This window comes from Ambystoma mexicanum, chromosome 10 (genome assembly GCF_040938575.1).
Source record: "Ambystoma mexicanum isolate Mex_15411 chromosome 10, UKY_AmexF1_1, whole genome shotgun sequence".
Classification (NCBI taxonomy): domain Eukaryota; kingdom Metazoa; phylum Chordata; class Amphibia; order Caudata; family Ambystomatidae; genus Ambystoma; species Ambystoma mexicanum.
Window position 1 is genome coordinate 1409417391 of NC_090932.1, and position 20737 is coordinate 1409438127.

At 42.1% G+C, this 20737-nt stretch overlaps 1 protein-coding gene across 4 annotated transcripts in view; it reads left to right on the forward strand.

The window, feature by feature from the left end:
- The window catches only part of SVOP (SV2 related protein), a 750499-nt gene that overhangs the window by 674291 nt on the left and 55471 nt on the right, over positions 1-20737 (forward strand). For all 4 annotated transcript variants that reach the window (XM_069619446.1, XM_069619445.1, XM_069619448.1 and 1 more), the window contains one exon: positions 9783-9890. In XM_069619446.1, the coding sequence (XP_069475547.1) occupies positions 9783-9890 (108 nt within the window). The remainder of the gene's footprint in view (positions 1-9782; positions 9891-20737) is intronic.

Genomic DNA, 20737 nt, shown 5'->3' on the forward strand with positions numbered 1-20737 from the left:
GAGTACAATTGGCATCCACGACCCAAAATTACCGTTATCAGTGAATTGGAACGAGATGCATCAAATGGATAATAGGATGGCCATTACATTTCTGGTGATCGGCCATGTCAAACTATCAATAAGAAGTGGCATTAGGGATATTTCATCCAGAAAATTAGAGGCAAGGTTTATTTGCAAACTAAGCACCACTATTCAACCACTCAACATGGACAGTGGACTTGCTGTCTTCCTATGAAGTATTTTTAGTAAAGGACATGTTACCAAACACTTCATTATGATTCTTATAGCCATCTACTTGTGACAAAAATGACTAATTCGGCTTTGCTTAGTATGAGGGGTCTGAAATGTGAGGCGGACAACTTTGTAAATAGTTTTCAACTTTAGCCATTTTATTCAAGAAAAAGGTTAGATAAACGCCTCACTATTGCTACCTTAACAAGGATTTCCCTGCCTAAAATAAACTAAACTAGACACTCTAACAAAAGGATATCTGTCCTTCACACTTGTACATTCAATAAAGTAATAAGGAAATGCATGGCAGTTCAGTTCAATAAATATATATAGCATAAGATTGAATTCACAATATAACAAATATCCCTTCTCATAACCTGGGTGAATTCCCCTTCCCCAGGTCTGAGCAAGATTTTGCTCCACAGTTCCAAATGAAATCAGGAAATCCTGATTTGCAACAAAGTTCCAACAAAGTAAACTTGATAGCAAAAAGTTCTGTTGTATCAACAATGTACCAAAAGAAATACGATGTTTCAACTCCTCCTGGAGTAAGAACAGGTTTCACATTCGTCTTCTTGAAGTAAACAACAACAATTATCTTTGTCAGGATGATTTGCCACAAGCTTTCATTTTAAAAGCAACAGTAAGTCCTCCACAGCAGGTTTAATGAGTTGTCTTTGTTAGACCCACAGTTCAGCACTTTCATCCAATACTACCTGGTTTACACTCATGCCAGGCCTTCTACATCAGCAACTTGCCATACAGGTTTACTCACCTGCCCGTTCAATACAAAATAATAATGTGTGCTTCATTGGTAGCTTCCAGCTTAGAACAACAACTTTACATGGTTTAGTTGGCATCAAATTTTAAAATTTTTTTTGAAGAAACAACGAATCACATTTGTGCTCTTCAGGATTCCTCTGCAACTATGCTCCTCTCCCTCTGGATAATCTTCTTCAGAAGGGCAGCCTGGTTGCCACCCTTCTTTCCCCTCTACACCAACAACCAAATAGAGACCAAGATATAGGGCCTCATTACAAGCGTGCCGGTTAGGTCACAACGGTGCCGGTAAGCCTACCGGCACCGTTGTTACCGGACCTGCATCCTACGAGTCTGCCTGCCGGAGTTGCTGTGCCCAGCAGGTCTGACTCTGCTGGAGACAGCAGCCACAGTAGGCAGACTTTCACGGAAGCACAGGCACTGTTACTAACGGTGCTGCTGCTTCCGTGTTCCCCACTCCCCACTATGGGAATGGGGAACAACATTTTACCGGCGCCTGACTTCCCGGACCGCCGGGGTTGTAATGCCCCTGTGTTTCCGATAAGCCAGGTGCCGGTAAAATTTACAAGTCCGCCGGCAACTTGCCGGTTTTACCGGCACATTTACCGCCAGACTTGTAACGAGGCCCATGGTCTTACTTTGTTTTTGTCTTGGCTTTGGTAATGAGTGTTTATATCATCTGATCATCTGTATTTCACAACACATGGACAGCAAGTCTGATTTGGTCTTATTTTGTTTCTGTTTTGGCTTTGGCAATGTGTGTTTATATCATCTGATGATCTGTATTTCATAACACATGGACAGCAAGTCTTACAACTCTTGGGGTTCCCGATATTCCCAACTTGCCTTAAGCAATGTTTGTTGTATTGATATTGATGAGTTTTTAAATACTCTTGGCTTGGGTATTTCTTGGAAGCTTTTGTTTGTACTAAAGCTTCACCACAGGGTTTTTGGGCCTTCCACCAACTCCCATGCTTGCTTGCACAGTCACTTTGGTTCAATAAGTATAACTTTTGTGGTTTTTTAATAGTTCAGTATTGAAAAGTCTTACTACTGCTTCTTTCACTCACACACGAGTGAAACTGCCTGCCGTGAACATGCAGATAGCGTCTGAGCGCTTCTGGAGTCACTTGCAAGCTGTGAACTCATTGGGTAAGTCACTCGCTCACGCTCCGCTTGGTGTTTGCAGGTTTTCTGTTGCTGTGGCTCCTCGCAATCAGGCGAACAGCATCCTCTGATCCACCTCTACTTGTGCCACTCGGAAATGGATCTTCCTCCGTTCCGTAGAGGCTCAGCTGACACCCAGTTACCTGAAGCCTCTAAAGACGGCACACTTCCCTTGCTACTTTTGCTTCCCGCTGTGCAACCTCTGCACAATGAGCCTTCAATGGGCAAAAGTCCTTTTCTCAAGCTTCCAGCTGCACGACCTCTGAAACAGGCATAACTCGAGGCAAATACCCTCTCAGGACCCACCACCGCTCTCTGCGACCTCCTCTAACATCCAGCTTCCCTTTCCTCTGCATACACGGCCTGCACTGCTTTTTCCTCTCTTGCCTCACTTGCTGCTCCTGCTGCTCTTGCTGTTCGTGCTGTTCTTCTACCTGCACCAGAGAGGGCTTTTTAAGCCTCTCAGTCTCCCTCAGGTGTAGGTCGTTTTGCACTAATTAGTTGACCGCTCCTACAACAGTATTTCTCTGCACCCTTCTTCCTCGTCCCAGTACTGAGGGAATTATGGCACGTTTGAAGTCCCTGCATACAAAGTTAGTTTTCCTAACCTTTTCTACTTTGCTGATTTGATCTCTGCTCTCTACAATATTTATTGAAGAGGTATCACAACAATTCTTCATCAGTTTTGTTTGGGAAGAGGAATAAGGCTTTCTAGACTTTTGGCAGTTATTATTCACAAACTTCCTTCCATTACCCCCCTTTGAGTTAGGGAAGTTTCTAGCTCTATGGGTTTAAGAGGTGTTTTTATTCTTTTTTATACCACAGGAGTTCTAATTGATTTTCCACACATTAAGATGTTCAACATGTGGATCAGCTTATTATTGTGGCAACAAGGAATCTATGTGATCACTGCGCCGCCCTTAACCGTGCAGATGAAAATGTCGATGCCAATTATGGCTAGCGCAGTGAGCAAATAGATCACTTTAGCTACCTCCCCTACGCCCCCAACGCACTTACCTTCATGGCGGCACACTTCTGTGTGTGCCGCCAACTCCCTGCTATCCCTTCAGCGTCAGTTCCTCCAAATTGCATGGGTCGGAGCTAATGCTGCAGGTGTTTTCTTTTTTTTTTAGCTTACTTGTCCCCTGCTACCCCTGACTCCTGTTACTGCCCCCAAGGAGAGCAGGGTACACCCCCACAACCCCTTCTCTGTTGGGGGCAGTAATGGGAATCAGTATTTTGTGTGCCCCCGAAGTCGCAGTGACTGCAGGGGCGCACACATGAGGGTGACATTATGGTATGGTTCCACAACAAGTGATTATATACTGTGGCATTTGTCATATGTCTTTCCTAGAGGAAGGCAAATACTGTATCTCACCCTCCAGATTCCTCTCACCTCCCTGAGATTATTCTCCTCCCGGGTGATCCTCCCTCAGAACACCACCCCCAAGGTCAGGATCAGGAAGCATCTGCCTTTCCCTGGCCACCTGGGAGGGGACTTTAGGCAGGGGTTCCGTGAGGGATCCGTAGGATTCATCACATTAGAGACATTGCATGTCAATCCTCTGTTAAGGTCAGCGGCCAATCTCAGATTTATTTTCATGGATACACAAAAAACATCTAATAATGTATTGTTATTCCCATTTTTGTCACCAAAGAGTTTATTCTCCTATATTTTTAACTTGATATACATGATGATCTAGGACTCGAAAAATGTATCTGAAACACCATAGTAAGCATGGATTTAAAAAGCACAGACCATATACTGCGGCACGGAACTTACAACCAAGCATTATTAGAGTTATAATATTTAGGTAATCTCACACATATTCATGATTTATATGGATCATTGTGATCAGATATTTTTTAATGCATTCTGAAACTTTCAAAAGAGCAGTTTTCGGACAAATAATTTGCTTACATATGACAAATGTTGGGAAGCGGGTACGACCGTCCCAGGCCCTCAGGAGGTTTTGGATGAGGCAAAGACCTAAGAGTGTATTGTCAATGTTCGGGGAGGCCATAGGGGAGAGGGGAGTCTTGGTAGAGGCTGCACTATTGGGCGGTTATTACACGTTTGGGTATAGATCACATTGGGAATGAAACGCCATCTTAGAAAACAGCAGCCATATTGAAATCGAGGTTTAGCGCTGTGCTGCAGCCAGGGCAGTAGGCCCAGGCCATGAACTTAGAGATAAGCATGTGCATGTGGGATTGAGTGGCAACATGGGCAGCAGTGAGAAAGACAAAACCCACAGAGATTCATAAACATTTCATTGTCTCATACTGTCAGCATTCGTATCTCAGAAGGAATGCGTCCTGGAAAAGCCCTTGAGGCGGATGAGAGCTCACTGCAAAAAGGAGGGCACAAACCTCTGACCTTCACCAGTCCCAACTCTATAGCGCACAGATGCCTCCATCCCAAGACCCCAGAATTCGAAGCTACCAGCCAGCTCCAGACCACTGACCATAATGCTGTTAGATCACCAATCGATCAGAAAGATCAGTGAGTAGGGGCAGGCTGCCCCCCCACCATTAGGTCATGTGATTTGTGCTGGGAGGGGCCAGAGGGGAATAGCAACAAACCTAAAAACCAGGGTGGGGAGATTTCGAAAAGCGCTGATGCTGGGGTTTGTAAGTTATTGTGACCTCAAAATTATCCTCTGCGCCCGTGTCTGCAGTACCAGGTGCACATTAGGCTACAGATAGGGAATGTAATGATTTGCGTTTATGATAGCCAATTAGGAGATTTGCGCCCAATGACGTGCAAAGAAGAGCCCCACATGGAAGAAGATGAAAAGGAGAAGCTGGGACCAATAGCCTAGCATCCCTTATGGAGCAGGTGGGTCACACCAACCAGCCTTCTCGATTTGTAAACTATGTAACCTATGTCACTCATGGCGCTGTGTGCCATTATAACTTGTTGCTTATGCTGTTTTCGTCAGAGTGCTCCGTGGCAGCTGATTTCTTTGCTGTTGCGTATTTGTATTTTTATGAGAATAAAGCTTGTTCTCTTTGCAAGAGGTATTTTGGGCCTTTTTCCCTCGTGGGTTGTATTTTTTTCTGGTGTGAGCGTTGAGGAGCTTCTCTACACAGTACACGTTGATGTAATGACATCATATATTACAGTTACAGTGTGCTCTTCATAATCGCGCATCTAATGACATACATATTAAAGATTAATATAGGTCATCATGATCATATAATTTCGTGTATTTTCAACATCCATAAGACTGATTTCTGATAGACAAATTGTTTCTATATGATGACACACGTTGATGTGATGCCATCATACATTATATTTATAGCATGTTTTTCAAGATGGCACTGCGAATGACATGCGGAATGCCAGTACATGCCGAACACGGCAGGATTCAGATGCACCTTATATATATTAAGTCTGTTATCACAGTACTTTAAGTAATCAGCATTTTAACTTGCATCACTTTATGAGCAGTAATAAAATAGTGTAACTGAAAGAAATTATTTCTGATGTATGAACAAGGAAGAATGACACCCAATTTACCTTAAACAAGAGAGCTTAAATCAGCAGGATTAATGCACATCCGCATACTAATTGTAAGTGCCTTAAAATAGGAAATTGGTACAAAACAGTATTCAAATATAAAACACTACAATAATATGGATAAATGAACAAATTCTGGCATACAGTTTCAATTTTTTCTACACAGATATCGTTTTCGTATGCATGAGGAGTTGGGATTATACCGTAATAACGTTTACTGTTGACCTGGAAAGGAACATTATTTTACGGTTATTAAACCATTCATTAAGGTGAGAAAGTACTAGCTACCCATGGAATGTTACCATTGAGTGATCTTACTGAATGACCCATCCGTGTAGGACTAATACATGTTTTCCTCACTGTCTCACTACCTTTGTGTTTCATTCCTTCTCTCCTTCTAGATTGCATTGATACACCATCAGTTGACACATTTTGATTCTCAGATGTGCGATTTGTTCTATATAACAGCCATGATATGATTTGGCATTAAGGAGGTTCAAGGATATTTTGATCAATGATCTAATTACCTAACTAATGTTAAATGATTGAACTAGTAATCAGTAACCCAGTATATTAGTTCTATTAGCCTTGAAAAAGCAGAGCGGGTGAAACTCGTGGCCATGCAGTCAGGAAGAATGCCACCCAATGTACCTTAAACAAGAGAGCTTAAATTGGCAGGATTAATGCACATTTTAATTATATCATTATCAAATAAATGAAGATTTGGGATTATACCGTAATAACGTTAACTGTTTCCCTGGAAAGGAACATTATTTTACATTTATTAAACCATTCTTTAAGACATGCAATTTGTTCTGTATAACAGTCTTGATATGATGTGGCATTAAGGAGCTTCACGCATATTGATCATTGATTTAATTACTTAACTAATGTTACAATGATTGAGACAGTAATCAGTAACCCAGAGTATTAGTTCTATTAGCCTTTAAAAATCCCAGCGGACGAAACTCATGGCCATGAAGTCCGACTTCTTTATGTGATTTCTTTACATGTTTGCCAAGCTATTTGCCCTTTTTGTGATTTTGGTACATGTTTTAGCTAAGATATCTTGTGGGACGACAAGGTACCTTATGTGTAGAATATGTTGCATAAACAATTTATGACCATTTGATTTCTTATTGAGCACTATATAAACAGTTTTTTCTCGTTTTAAAGTGTTACTGCTAAGATACCTTGTGGGAAACAAAGATTTTTTCATAAATTACAATAACCATGTGAATACTAATATAAGTAACTTAATGTTAGAAGGCACTTGCACTTAGGCTTTCATAGTCTTTGTACTTTTACTTAGCATAGGGTTGTATGCTATGGCCTATACAGTATAGCTTTCACATAAAAGCACATAGTAACAGAAATGGCACAGAATTCTATGCCTGACAACCCAATTTCCTGCTATTACTTTGTTTTAAGCCTGCCACATGGGGCAGCTGCTCTGCTTCCCTTAAGGCTCTAGGACAGTGGTCTTCAAACTCCCCCCCCCACCCCTGAGCAAAATCTGGGCAGTCCTTTCCCCCCAAAAAATGCCAAATGGACAGTAAATCCAAATGACTATGAACTATTGTGCACCGTTAGTCGACCCTATTCCCAGTATAATCCCTCACCTTCTCCCATCAAAGTCTCTGGGCTTCCTCTTCCCACTCCAAGCCCAGGCCCTGGGCTCTCCCCACCCCATAGCAGACCCTTGGCTCTCCCCACCCTACTCCACCCAAAGTCCTTGGGCTGTCCCCACCCTGCTCCCACCACTATTCCATGGCTCCCCCCAATCCTGCTCCCACCACAGTCCCTGGAATTCCTCAACCCCGCTCCCAGCACAGTCACAGGGCCAGTGGCGGCTTGTGAATTATTTAAGCCGAGGGGCATACACAGTTCCCCCAGAAATGCCATAGCAAAGGAGCGTAGCACGGGAGCCCGAACTAATCAAGGGGGCTTGTCCCTCCCGGGAAATTCTTTAAAATATTGTGTTAAAATGTTGCATTTTAAATCATACTTTAAAAAAGAATTGGGTATAAAGTCAAACAGTTGAAAATTGCCACTGGGGGGCCCAGTGGGTAAGCATGGTATGTTTTACTGGACATCTATTATAGATGTCCAGTAAAAAAATACCATCACTGTCCCCTGGGCTTCACAGGGCCTCAGAAGGAGAGCTGATTTTGGCAGATGGGTAGGGGGATTGTCAACAAAGGCATTTTTAAAATGCCTTTGTTGTACAACCCCCCACCCCCACTCACCAAAATTAGCTCCACGGACAAACACACACACACATTCACACAGAAAGCACTCTATCATTCACACAAGCACCCATCATCATGTACTCACACATAACACAAGCATACACGCATCCATACACATATTTAAATTTTAAAAAAATTAACATAAACGTAACTTATGCCCCAGTCCTGAAGTTTCCTCCCCAGCGCTCTCGCTCCTGCATCATGAACAGGAATCGGCCTGCTTCAGGCTGCTCTGTCTGTATGTGCGAGGAGGATCAGCAGCTCCCCCTCTCACATACACACATGCAGTTCCCCAGCCAGCATTTCCAGTGAGCTATGCAAGGCTTATGAAGCAAAACGCTGGGGAGCTGAACTGTCAAAGGCAAACAGTGTTCAGACAGCCCAGCCGTGCTCCCTCAAAGTGATGTTTGCGAATATTAAAGGCAGCACCAAATCGGCCCTAATAAATCAGTCTCTTTTTTTGTGTGCAGCCTTCAATATGCGAAAACATGACATAGAACCGTTACTCTCATCTGGAACATAAGATACAGGGTTACTCTACTTCATACTCTGCATAGTACCATGATATGCAGTGATGGTGCACGGGCCTCCAGAAATGCTAAAATGTTCAATTGCATACATTTATTGGAAACTTGTGTCAAATACTGGGGTAAATGAGGACATTTCGGGCAGAAATGTTTTTTAAAAAGTTTAACTAGTCTCTGCAGATTTGCCCAAGTCACAGGTTTGAACCAGTGGTCGAAGTAAGCGGAACGGTCAGGAGTGGGGTTCCAAGTGGTCGAAGTAAGCGGAACGGTCAGGAGCGGGGTTCCAAGTGGTTGAAGTAAGCGGAACGGTCAGGAGTGGGGTTCCAAGTGGTCGAAGTAAGCGGAACGGTCAGGAGCGGGGTTCCAAGTGGTCGAAGTAAGCGGAACGGTCAGCAGTGCGGATCCAAGTGGTCGATGTAAGCGGAACGGAGGAGCGGGGTTCCAAGTGGTCGAAGTAAGCGAAACGGTCAGGAGCGGGGTTCCACCATTATTTTTTACTGCTAACAGCTCCACTACTTTTTGCAACAATTTTCAACATTGCGGAACTGTTCTTTGGGAAGTTAAAGCACACTTTTCCTCTTTACCATCGGATATCAGTGACAGCTAAAGTGAAATCTGTTTCCACTCAATTGGCTGTCAACCAGCATCACTGCACCCATTGAAAAATGTCTTGCACGTTGCCCCTTTCTTTCTACTCTGTCCCCCAAAGGAGTCACAGTTCCACTACTTTTTTGGTACATTTCCACCACTGGTTTGAACAGGGGCAACCGCAACCAGGGAGATGTGGACCACGTGATTTGTTTTTATTGTGCCTCGGCATGCTCTCCGCCCATTTGTTGGTATGTCCCTTATTTACATCACCTACCCATGGTCTTACCTCCAACCACACACATTTTCCAAATGCAAATTTGGAGCAAGTGGAAGTCCAACCCCCTTCTGCCCATGTAGTCACACATATGTGTGCACGCAGAGTGCACACACGAAACACAATCTGCGAACATGCAATGCGATTACCTGCATACTCGTTTACCTTTTGTGAATTGGTTGTCGTTTTTGCACATGGAAACTCCCTTTTATTGTGAATGCAAAGGCATGTGCAGTTACAAAAGAGCTTTGTGAATTGGGCCGGATGTGTCGTTACTGATCTGTCACATCGGCTGCGGCCTGCAAGTCCTGGGGGTGCGTACACTGGCAGAGGAGCAGTGTTCTCGGTGTCTGGGAGGAACAGTGACGGCATGTATGACAATCTGCAGAGATGACAGAAGTTCTGTTGGCTTCATATGTGCTCTCTTTCTCCAGTTTCGAACAGGAAGAGGGCAGCCAAACCGAAATGCAGCCTTGCGTGTGAATATCTAACCGCGAAAGACTACACAGACCTCCTGTGGACCACCTTATCTGAGTTTCCGGGTAAGCAGAAGCCATAGGCCCAGTAAAGTGATGGACATGGTGTACTTTTATTGATCTCTGACCAATTCCATTGGAATTATAAATATACACCAAGAGACACAGTCCTGAATAAGTGATACAGTATAGGCAATGCATGCTATTTTATCTTGGTTTTTGTCAAAAGGTTAATATCTCCTCCAATTCGTCAAAGAGAGAAACTGAAACTGAGCACTGGCCAATTTTACAAATGGTTTAATAGGAAATGGTGTTGTCTTGATATATTCATAGGTAATATAATGTTCACGTCTTGTATCCCTCTGGAACATTTCCTATTCTTAACCATGTACTTACCACTTTCAGCATACCAGGCCTTGGTATTACTCCACAATTCCCCACGTATGGGCCTCATCACAAGTTGTCCGGTAGCCCTTAAATGTGGTGGTAACGCTATTACCGCTGCATTTAAGGGTCCACCCAAACATGAGTATGCCGGCCCTCATGACGAGTTGGGCGGTAACCCTTAAATGCGGCAGTAACGCTATTACTGCTGCATTTAAGGGTCCGCCCAATCACGAGTCTGGCAGCATTTACCCCCAGCTATAAGCTGGGGGTAAACACGCCGGGAAAATGCTGATTTTCGGCGCAATTACCATGTGGTAATTGCGCTGAACATTCAATTACGTTTATCGCTCAACCCGTGATCCGGCGGTAATACCGCTGGACGGGTGGGCAGTAACGCAAATACAGTTGGGCGGTATCCCAGTAGGGATACCGCCCAACTCATGATGAGGCCCATTGCGTCACGTAGATGTTTTGTGGCTAGACAATGTTATCGACTTAATAATTCAGACAGGCCTTTCCCTGAAACTTTATCAGGAAAGATGTGTGAGGTTGGGATATTTACTTAGCCTGAGATAGGTCCCAAGAAAAATAAGCTAAGAATTATGAATGAATAAAATATTAAAACAGATTTTTTTAAAAGTAAAACATTTCTATCAAAGAGGAATATGGTTTTGGGCAGGTGAGGAGGGCAGAGAAGGGATGGAAAGGTGCTTGCAGGCGGATGATCCCACATTTTGAAAGTTACATCTTTGCAGATCGAAATAGCTGAGTCCAAATGACAGGGTGTTGAGTTGAACCCGCCGTACAGCAGAGGGGAACACCTAAATAAATAAGCAATCAAAACAAGTCTAAAACATCTATGCATTTGCACAGAACATTTTTTTTATTTGAGTAAACCATGTAGAATAATACATTTAGTGGTTCCTACCACTAAAATGTCTTTATTTTAAAGTTTTGATTACTTTCATTATAAAATCAAACCCTGGATTTCCCAGCAGAATCAGGAATTTCTGGACTGTATAACATTTTTTCTGAAAGCAACATTGTGTACATTTTTACAATGCTTGTAGCATGCTCACAAGGACGGACCTCAAGCGCCCAACATTTTTGTAAGCTATTCATGCGAGATACACCAAAGGAAAGAATCGGGCAAACAAAAAACAAAAAAACAGCGTAAGCGTTTTTTTAATTGAATGATTAAAAAATGACTAGGTCTCCTTATTCACACTGTGACTTGCACCTTTCTCTGGGGCTGTGCTCTATGGCAAATGCTGCTCTGGCCAGCTCCCATGCATACGGTCATCACTGCAGCACACTCCCTATACTAATGCATAATTGATTTCCAGACCCCATGTGGGTGCTTGGAGAGATTTCACACTGACAGGTTCTTGAGGGCTGTCGCCGTGAAATGACGACAAAATAAATAAAATCCTTTCTATCTCTGTTTGAGAAATAGAAATGCAAGTGGGACAGCAGCAGTATAATTAACCATCTCATGCATTGCACCTTTCACTGCTCCTGCTCCAAACAGTCACAGGAAACGCTTTTGTTTGCGCACACTTCTCAGCCGATCCTGTTTCTGAATTCTGAATGAGCTTTGAAATGCGCAGACATTGACCCTTCCACAACTTGCTTTGCACAGCTGCTCGTGGAGAGAAGTAGAGCATCAGAAAATAAACATCTATGAGCCACACGCTCTAATGACCTTTGCGAATATAGTGCACACTTTTGTTGAGAACATGAAAGGAGGAGGTAGAACATCCCTTCTATGGCGCCAGAAAAACATTTGCCAATCGATCTGGTCCAATGAATTATATGAATTGTTTATGTAGACACTGGGCCTCATTACGGGTTTGGCGGTAGTCGTGCCTGTTACAAAGTTACGGCTCCTGCCGGACCCGTGATTTTACCGGCACCCGCGAATGGGCAATTACCGGGTCATGCCGAGGTCGGCGGACCCGGTAATTTTGTGGGCGCCGGCAATAAGGGACTCCCAATCCCCATTTCGCCCCATGGGAATGGGGAGCTCGGATGCGGTGCCGGTGCATCCACGAGTGGTGCTCGCGGGTGCTGCTCTGCCCGCCAGGTCCGACCTGGCGGGCAGAGCGAGACCCGCAAGCACAACTCATAGTATGGCGGTATGGTAGCAACGGTGCCGGTAAGGATACCGGGGCCGTTGTTGCTTTACTGCCATACTTATAATGAGGCCCAGTGTTTTTCCCCAAAATCCGTTTTAGCAGAGGCTCTCTGGAACCAGAGCTGGACAAACAACCTCATACAAAGGAGAACTTCTAATTGCATAACTGCTCTTTTGGAAAAACCTGTGCTCCTATAAGCACAGTGCTTTATTTTCTTTTTTAGCCCAGTTCTATTTGCTTTATTTACTGTATATGTAGGATTGGACCTTAAATTGACGAAGTGCCCTGTAAAAATCTGTAAAAAACCCTGCCCTAGTTGGAATTTTGGATTGATTACTAAGAAAGTCATAGTTTCATGAAACCACAATCGTTTTTGTATTACTTGTGCTAGTTGAGAATATCCTATTGCATGGTTTAAAAAAAAAAGAAATGTAACCTCTTATTTCCATCTAAGTTAGGACAATATCTGTACACACTTCAGTACTTAAGGGACTTAAAGAAATTGGGGTTTTTAACAATTTAGTTTGTAGCTCGATGCAAATAGGCAACAGGAACATTTAGGCTCAGTCAACGAGCATTGACAAAGCCAACAGTTGTGGCCACCTGGCCATAATTGAGCAGCAGCTGGAAAATGGTGTGAGTACCTGAACATGTAGTAAAGATGTGATTGTCTGGCAAACAACTATCTAATACCTATGCACAAGCAAACAATGGTGGCTTTACTAATCCTTGTTTTTAACACGACTTCAGTGCAAGGACGAGGTTGCTAATCAAGTGGCTGAAGGAACATTTGGATAATACGGATTTATTCCACGAGGTGCTCATTTACATCGCTAATTAAGACATTAATTACTCCATTATAGCTGCCCTCCAGGTTTCGCAGAACGGTGCATTGTGGGCAGTCTTGGGTCTTACAGGCGATCCCTATGTTACCGCAGCCAGGCGGGGTTTACACTGGCTACCAGTTAAACTTAGAATTAGGCATACAATTCTAACCTTAAAACACAAATGCGTGATGAACACGGCATCTCAGTATCTTACAGTGTGCCTCCAACCACACGTTCTCTCCCGGTCTCTGCAATCCCAACACCTCCTTAAACTGGCCCAACCCAGATTCCGGTTGGTGAAGGCCAGAGGGCGCATTTGCGATGTGCAAGGTCCCAATTTCTGGACTCTGCTGCCTCTTAACCAGCCAAGTTTAAGAAAGAGCTTAAAACAATACTCTTCAACTTGCCGCCAGACTAGGCCTGTATCTACAATATGAGTTCTTCAATCGGGATTCTGAGTTTTGTCCCTGGCTCTTCTCTTCGCTTCTTGTTCGTCCTGTTGTTTACGTGCGCGCGCCCTGAGGCCCGTGGCCATGTGGCGCGATGTTACAAGAATTTTTAATAAGTAAATAAATGAATAAATGAACTCTCACAATACTGTTTGGAAATAAAACTGGCATGCCCTATACAGCACAAAGTTTGTTTGTTATTGCATGGTAGAACTAGGTAATATAGATCCCAGGAGGGTGTGTTTAAGGCGGTGAGATGCAGGTAGTTGGAATGACCATAGGGATTAGCATGGTATTGGGCAGTCAGTGGGTGGGTAAGTAACCAAACAACAACTACGTGTTGTGTGTTCCTCCACATAACTCATCTCACTTATATCCATAATCTAATTCAATAGTTTCAGTTTATAGGTGGCTCCAGAGCACCATTTAATAGCCAAAACTATCAAATGAGGAACTATATTACTAACAATTAATTGCCCACCTTTTTAGGTTCAAGCATGCGGCTGCAAATTGGAATATATTCCGGGACATGCATCGCCTTCCATGGGCACCGCTGCAAGATGCATGCATGGCATGAGCTGTCTGCTCACACGAGTACATATTCAAGCAGAATGTGTCCCAATAGATTATAATAACATAATGAAACACTTGCAAAAGGTGCTTTTGGGACGGGTACTTGCCCACCATGACTGATCAGAACTGTGCACCGTTTCTATACCAACGATTCTTTGCGAGAGGGCGCTGCTGGGCCCAGGCATAATGGCCGCACTCTAACGGAATCACCGTACACGGGACTGAACTAATGCTCCTTTCTTCCTGCCAAATTGACCTAGCCAGCTCGAACTAAAACAAAAGCAGTGTGGGATATGTCCAGGCAAAGACAGGGAGCTGCTTCCAGGCATAGCCCACTCTACAATGGCCGCCTGGAGATATGATCGTGATTGCGGCCTCTAATCTGACCAACAGTAGCCAAGCAACAATGCTTGCGGAACACGTCTGGCTCAGAGCGGATGGATAACACTACTCGATGATCCTGCACACTCGGCAATGGCCAAAGCGGGATCGACGCGTTACTTTAGAATAACATTGTCTGGAGAAACAAGTTCAGAAGGCGAAGATGGCAATTAACTGTTGAGGTCGTTGAGAGGAGGACCTAAAGAGTTGCGTTTCAGCCCAGAGTGAGGCCCCCGTGAGGCAGTACTGAAGTGGAGGCACTTGCCAGGGAAATAAACACCAATGACACAGCTTGGGTAGAGTGCATTTGGAAGCCTCAGTGCTAACAAGTACACACATTAGATAGTGATGTATTTAAATTATTTTTTATAACACGCGTAATACCAGACACCAGTCTCTAAGCACAGGATACGGATTTGAACCTGTGTTGTCCTGCATTGTCTTGTGCCCAAGACAAACATGTTGCCCCTGTGCTATCCTCTTGGCCCAGAAATCATAAGGAGAACATTTCTAATTAATGAATAGTGGTTAATATCAGAATGCGGATGCCTGGTGCTAAGCTGTATTCCACAGGCACCTTTGGAGATACCACAGCCAATAACACATTCATACTCCACCTAACAAAAGTACTGGGACTATATCCTCACAAACAATCACGGTTCTTAACACTGATCTGTGCTAAATATAAGCTACAGTGACGCAAGATGATCAGATGCTCATGGTCAAATATACCGGACCAAGTGTGAACACACATTGTGATGCATAACTGCTGTAGCTTACTATAATATTATGGGACTACTGACACTTTCATCTTACCGCTATGATTACCGGACTTGGGGGTTAGACATTCTGTTCCCTTTGTTACTATAGCCGTGCAAAGAGGTCTTCCCAAAATGACTTTCTGCTATATTAGTCAATTTATAAGCAGAACGCAGCCAGAGCAAGCATTGCTAGCAGAAACTCATCGGCCACTGCTACTTCACCTATAGGGCAACTAAGCATCATAACAGGAGTGATCAAACTTCCCAGATACAGGCAATCTTGTCGGAAATAAAAAACATGAACTAGTGGGTACAAGAACCCAATACTATGATGCAAGATATAATGAAAGACATCCAGGGTCTGAATAGATGCATGGATTTGCAATTGGAACATATTTCAGATAAAGAAAATGAAAGAGGATAAGTGGAGTTGAAGATAATTAAAGTACTTCAGCAGAAAAGAGATATAAACTATAAACAGGAAGACATTCCTCTTTTGATAGTGAAACAGCTGCTGCAGGATCACATGATGCTGGTAAGGAGCTGGACGGAGGAGTGCAAGGGGAGCTTCAGGATGCAAAATGTCTCCCCTAATGGGGGATAATCTACCCCGCCTTCTGCCCTTATCTGCCCAACACAGGGGTGTTGCTAGTTCTGGAAAAGATTGCTATTGTTGGGACTGTCAGGACTCGGGGCTAGCTAGCCTTTTGGTTGTAGCCCCTGAGCTTCTATCCGGGGCTACAACTAAAAGACTCAGGGCTATAGCCTCCCAGCTAGTCCCTAGCAACGCCATTGGCCCTGGGGCAAGACACCCATAAAAACCTTCCCTTTGGAATATGTGGCTTTCACTGTTAATTGCTTTCTCTATACTCTAAGTTGAAATAGGACAGGATTTGGTCACTTGTGCTGTGTGATTTTCTATCTTATTGGGCCCTTTCTGCAGGGGGGAAATGTTGCTATGTTATTGTTAATGTTTTGTTATTTCTGGTTTGTTCTATATTTGATGGAAGATATGTCTACATCAGTTGGCTATGCTTCATTAGACAAAAGTATGTTATACCCAGCGTAGGTCTTTTATATGCTACACTAGAGTCAACGCAGAATGATCTACCTGTAACAACTATACAACACTTACGGTTGGGAAACAAATTAGGCAGAATACTCAAAGCCCTCTAAACCAATGTCGCCATTGACACGTATTACTTTTAATGTACAATAAAAGAATGCTGAATTCTTAACTACCTATGCAATGCCGACATAGATGTCACATATGTACAAGAAACACACCGGGATGGAAAAAAATATCTAAAGCTATGTATAGGGTGCACAGGATAAGCCTTTCCCTCACCATACAGGTGAAAAGAGAGAGGTGTCTCTATTCTTATTAAAACGGATCTCCCATTATCAATGACAGATATTCAGTTAGTGAGGGTAGATTTGTGCTAGTAAGGGATCTATCTATCACCATTCAATTACTTCTGTGCATGTATATGGCCCTGAAACCTATAATACAGGTTTCCTCCCTCACATCTTTGAGGTTTCTCTTACATTGCTCACTGATTTTTCTCGGGGGAGACTTTGATTTAGTGATGACTACAGAAGATAGGTCCCCATCTAATGTACCACAACTATGTCAGATAAATAACACCAATGTTTTTAGTAATCTAATAGTTGATACATACCTTATCGTTATTTGGATGTCCCTGCACCTCAAAGATACAGACTTCACATTCTCATGATAGTTATGCCTGTCTGGATCTGCTGTTTATTTCCTTTCACTTGAGGAACAGTATTACTGTTAGAAATGAGCATAGACTGTGATTGTGTTCAATCCCGACCATGGCACTTAAATTGTGCAATGCTTGAACACTCACATGTATTGGATAGGCTATTGGAAGCATCTATGCATTTCTGGGATCACAATCTATGCAATAATCATACTACCCACACTTGCTGGGATGCATTCACATTTGTTCTTAGTTGGAAATGTTTATCTGTGTGGTTTTATAAAATAGGTTAATGTCCCCAAGAGGAAATACGTCTTTCAGACAAAATTTAAAGATTAGAACTCTTACATAAATACACTAGAGACAAGAACACATTACACACATAAAGTAACCTGCGGTCTGACTTGAAGGATATTACAACAACTTGAGCAAAACAATATTTAGCTAAAAGGGCACAAACCTTTTTTGAAGAGGGTGATAGACCAGTAGGTCTACTAAGGCTACCAGCTTTTTTTTTAATCTCAACAGCGTATGAGCAGAATTTAAGTTATCAGAGATTGATATGAGAACCTTGTCACAGAAGATGAGGTTATTAATCATTGTTTTCTGAAGTATTTTTCAAACACATATTCAGTCCCCCCTCCTACTCAAAGCAAAGTCTAAATTCTTTATTTATAGGCATATATTTGCTGGCTATTATTATGGAAGATCTTGATAAGATTAATATGCCAATAACATTATCAGAAATTATTAATGCTTTCTCCTCTCTGGAATCCGGCAATGCAGCTAGGCCAGATGACATCTCCATACATTATTATAAACAATGCCTGTATAGCATGGCCCTGCTTGATCTTTGCGGAGGCTCAGAGGAAACAAAAACTTCTAGACTCATTGTACAAAGCTAAAATATTAGTATTTCCTAAACCAGGGAAAGATCTACAAAGGTGAGGATCATACAGACCTATCTCCCTAATGAACACAGACATTATAATAAAAGCCAAATATTTGGCCTTAAAGCTGGAACATCTTATACCAAAGTTAATCACCATGATGAAATGGATGTTGTTGCGACAGATAATATGAGAAGGCTCTTACATAAGCTGGCATGCCCTGCCAATCTGAAAGATGTTATTTTATACCTGGATGCTGAAAAAGTCTTTCATCGAATCGGATGGAGCTTTTTGTTTATGGTCTTAACTAAATATGGCTTCAAAGAATATTTTGTAGACCTGGTCAAATTATTATATCTACTTCCTAAGGCCTCCGTTGTTGCAAATTGCCTATCCTCCCTTACATTCCTCCTACATACCGGTAACAAGACAAGGGTGCCCTTTATCCCCATTACTTTATACTTTGGTACGAAATCCCTTGCAATTACATCAAATTCAATGACATCTTTAAAAGGATTTAAAATCAGAGAAGAACATAAGATTTCCCTTATACGCAGATGACATTCTCAAGCATATTAGCCAGTATGACATACCCCTACAATATACTGTCCAGGCAATAGCACAATATGGACAAATAGCTGGATACAAAATATATTTGGATAAATCTGAAGTAATGTCAGTACGTTCTGAAATCCCATGGGATATGGTTGGTGTAGCTCCTTTCAAATTGAATTCTACCTTTTTCAAATACCTAGGGATTTTTATAAGCGTTGATCTCACACAGCTTTATACTCTTAATTATTCCCCATTAACTGTGAAAATCAGTGCAGATTTACTTGGATGGAATGATCTACCCTTGTCATTGACAGGACAGAGTAGCGTTATAAAGATGAGTATTCTACCCAAACGTATATATCTGGCACACCTGGAAACCTGAAAAAGCATGACGCAGTACTAAGGCACTACAAGCTTGTAAATCAGACGGAGATCTTCCACTTCCCTCAATGATGCATTACTTTTTAGTCACACAATTAGGATGGGCTACACAGTGGTTATCTAATGTAAGCTACTCAATGTGGAAAACAATAGACAAATCAATACTACTCCCTTTTACACCACAACGAATATTGGTTATTACTCCCCAGAAACTTTCTAAATACGTTAAAAAACATTTCATTATTGGTAATGCTTCAGAGAGTTGCCACGCTGCACTGAAAAGGAATCGTGTGCAGATATCCATCGGCCCACGTTGGTTGACTGAGTGTCTTTAATGATAGCTGACGAAAAGCATGCACAATATAGTGAACAAGGGGAATTATATAACTTAATAGTATTGGATTTATATAGAGGCTACGTTCTGAACCGTTTTTTGGAAATTAAAGAAAAACTGCACCTAACTGAAGGAGATTGGCTGACAAATAAGGCAATTATGCAGGAGATTGAACCTCTCATTTCTGCTGATGCACATGATAAAGTAAAATCTGTTTATTAAAAACTGTTATGTCCAAGATTATACAGTTTTTCCAAGGGTACGATATGTTTACATAATTATGCTACTACAAAATGAGCAAAGGAATGCTGTATTAGCACAATTATGGGCTGAAGAATTGGAACTTCCTATTGAAGTGCAGAATGTTTATTTATATTTTGGAGCAATCCCTCCCGTCTTGTATCATTTCACGAATGAAATTATTCACTTAAAAAATATACAGCAGACTTATACTCCATCTAGAATGTCTGCCTTGCGTCTAATGACTTCACTCAATTGCTGGAGAAGGTGTGGTAGTATAGGGTCACTGGGTCACATGCCATGGTCCTGTGCACAGACTGGGCTATACTGGAAGGTTGTGATAGTCAAATTAAGAAAGATAAACAGCTGCCTTGAGGATAAACAACCTGAGGTGTTAATGTTTGGTAATGGAATTATGGTTTGTATTGAAGAAGAGATAGAAACTATAGTACTAAGAATAATTATGTGTAGCTCGTAAGAGCATTTTGCTCTCGTTGAAGTCGTAGAACTCTCCCAAATTAAGGGCATGGAGCCAAATATGTGCACGTCTATGTACATGTAGAACAAATAGGTATGATAGAAAATATGCTTGTAACAAAGCTGAAAAGCTGCAGAACATTCTCCAAATTATCACAGGCTGATCAGTCCAACTATCTGAGTTTGAATGCACAAGACTGGATATACCTGCTTGTTTTGTCTATGCAATTATTGTGTTTAATTGTACATGTTGAGGTATGTGATATGACTGAGCATTTCGAATTGGAGACATGTCATATATATAACTTTATATTTTGATTCTTTGATGATTGAACTAATATTACGCTATTAGTTATATGTTACTGGGTAAGGTTTCTTTAATAAAATATAAAAAAAATATTCTATGTGAAAATCTTGAAAGTTGAAAGAAAGAAGAATACATACCATTTCAATGGTATAAGTCCAATGGCAAATGGTAGAACTGCTATATCTGAATTGCATTGTCAGTAAAATAAAATTGGAAAATTTTAAATGTAATGGAATATTAACTGTCATGTAAATCTTTTAAAAACGTGATGTCTCACGTAACTCGTACCTGGCTTACCTGTAAAGTAGCTACGTTTTTTCAGACTGAATTTTTATTGCATTTATTTATTCGTATTTGCAGAGCGTGCAACAGCACATAGACATCGTGGCACTTGTTACAGAGAGTGAGCAGAATTTAGTTACAATATGGGAAGCAGTTAGACTTTTTACATGTATTTCCCAGTACACAATACAGGATACCGTATAC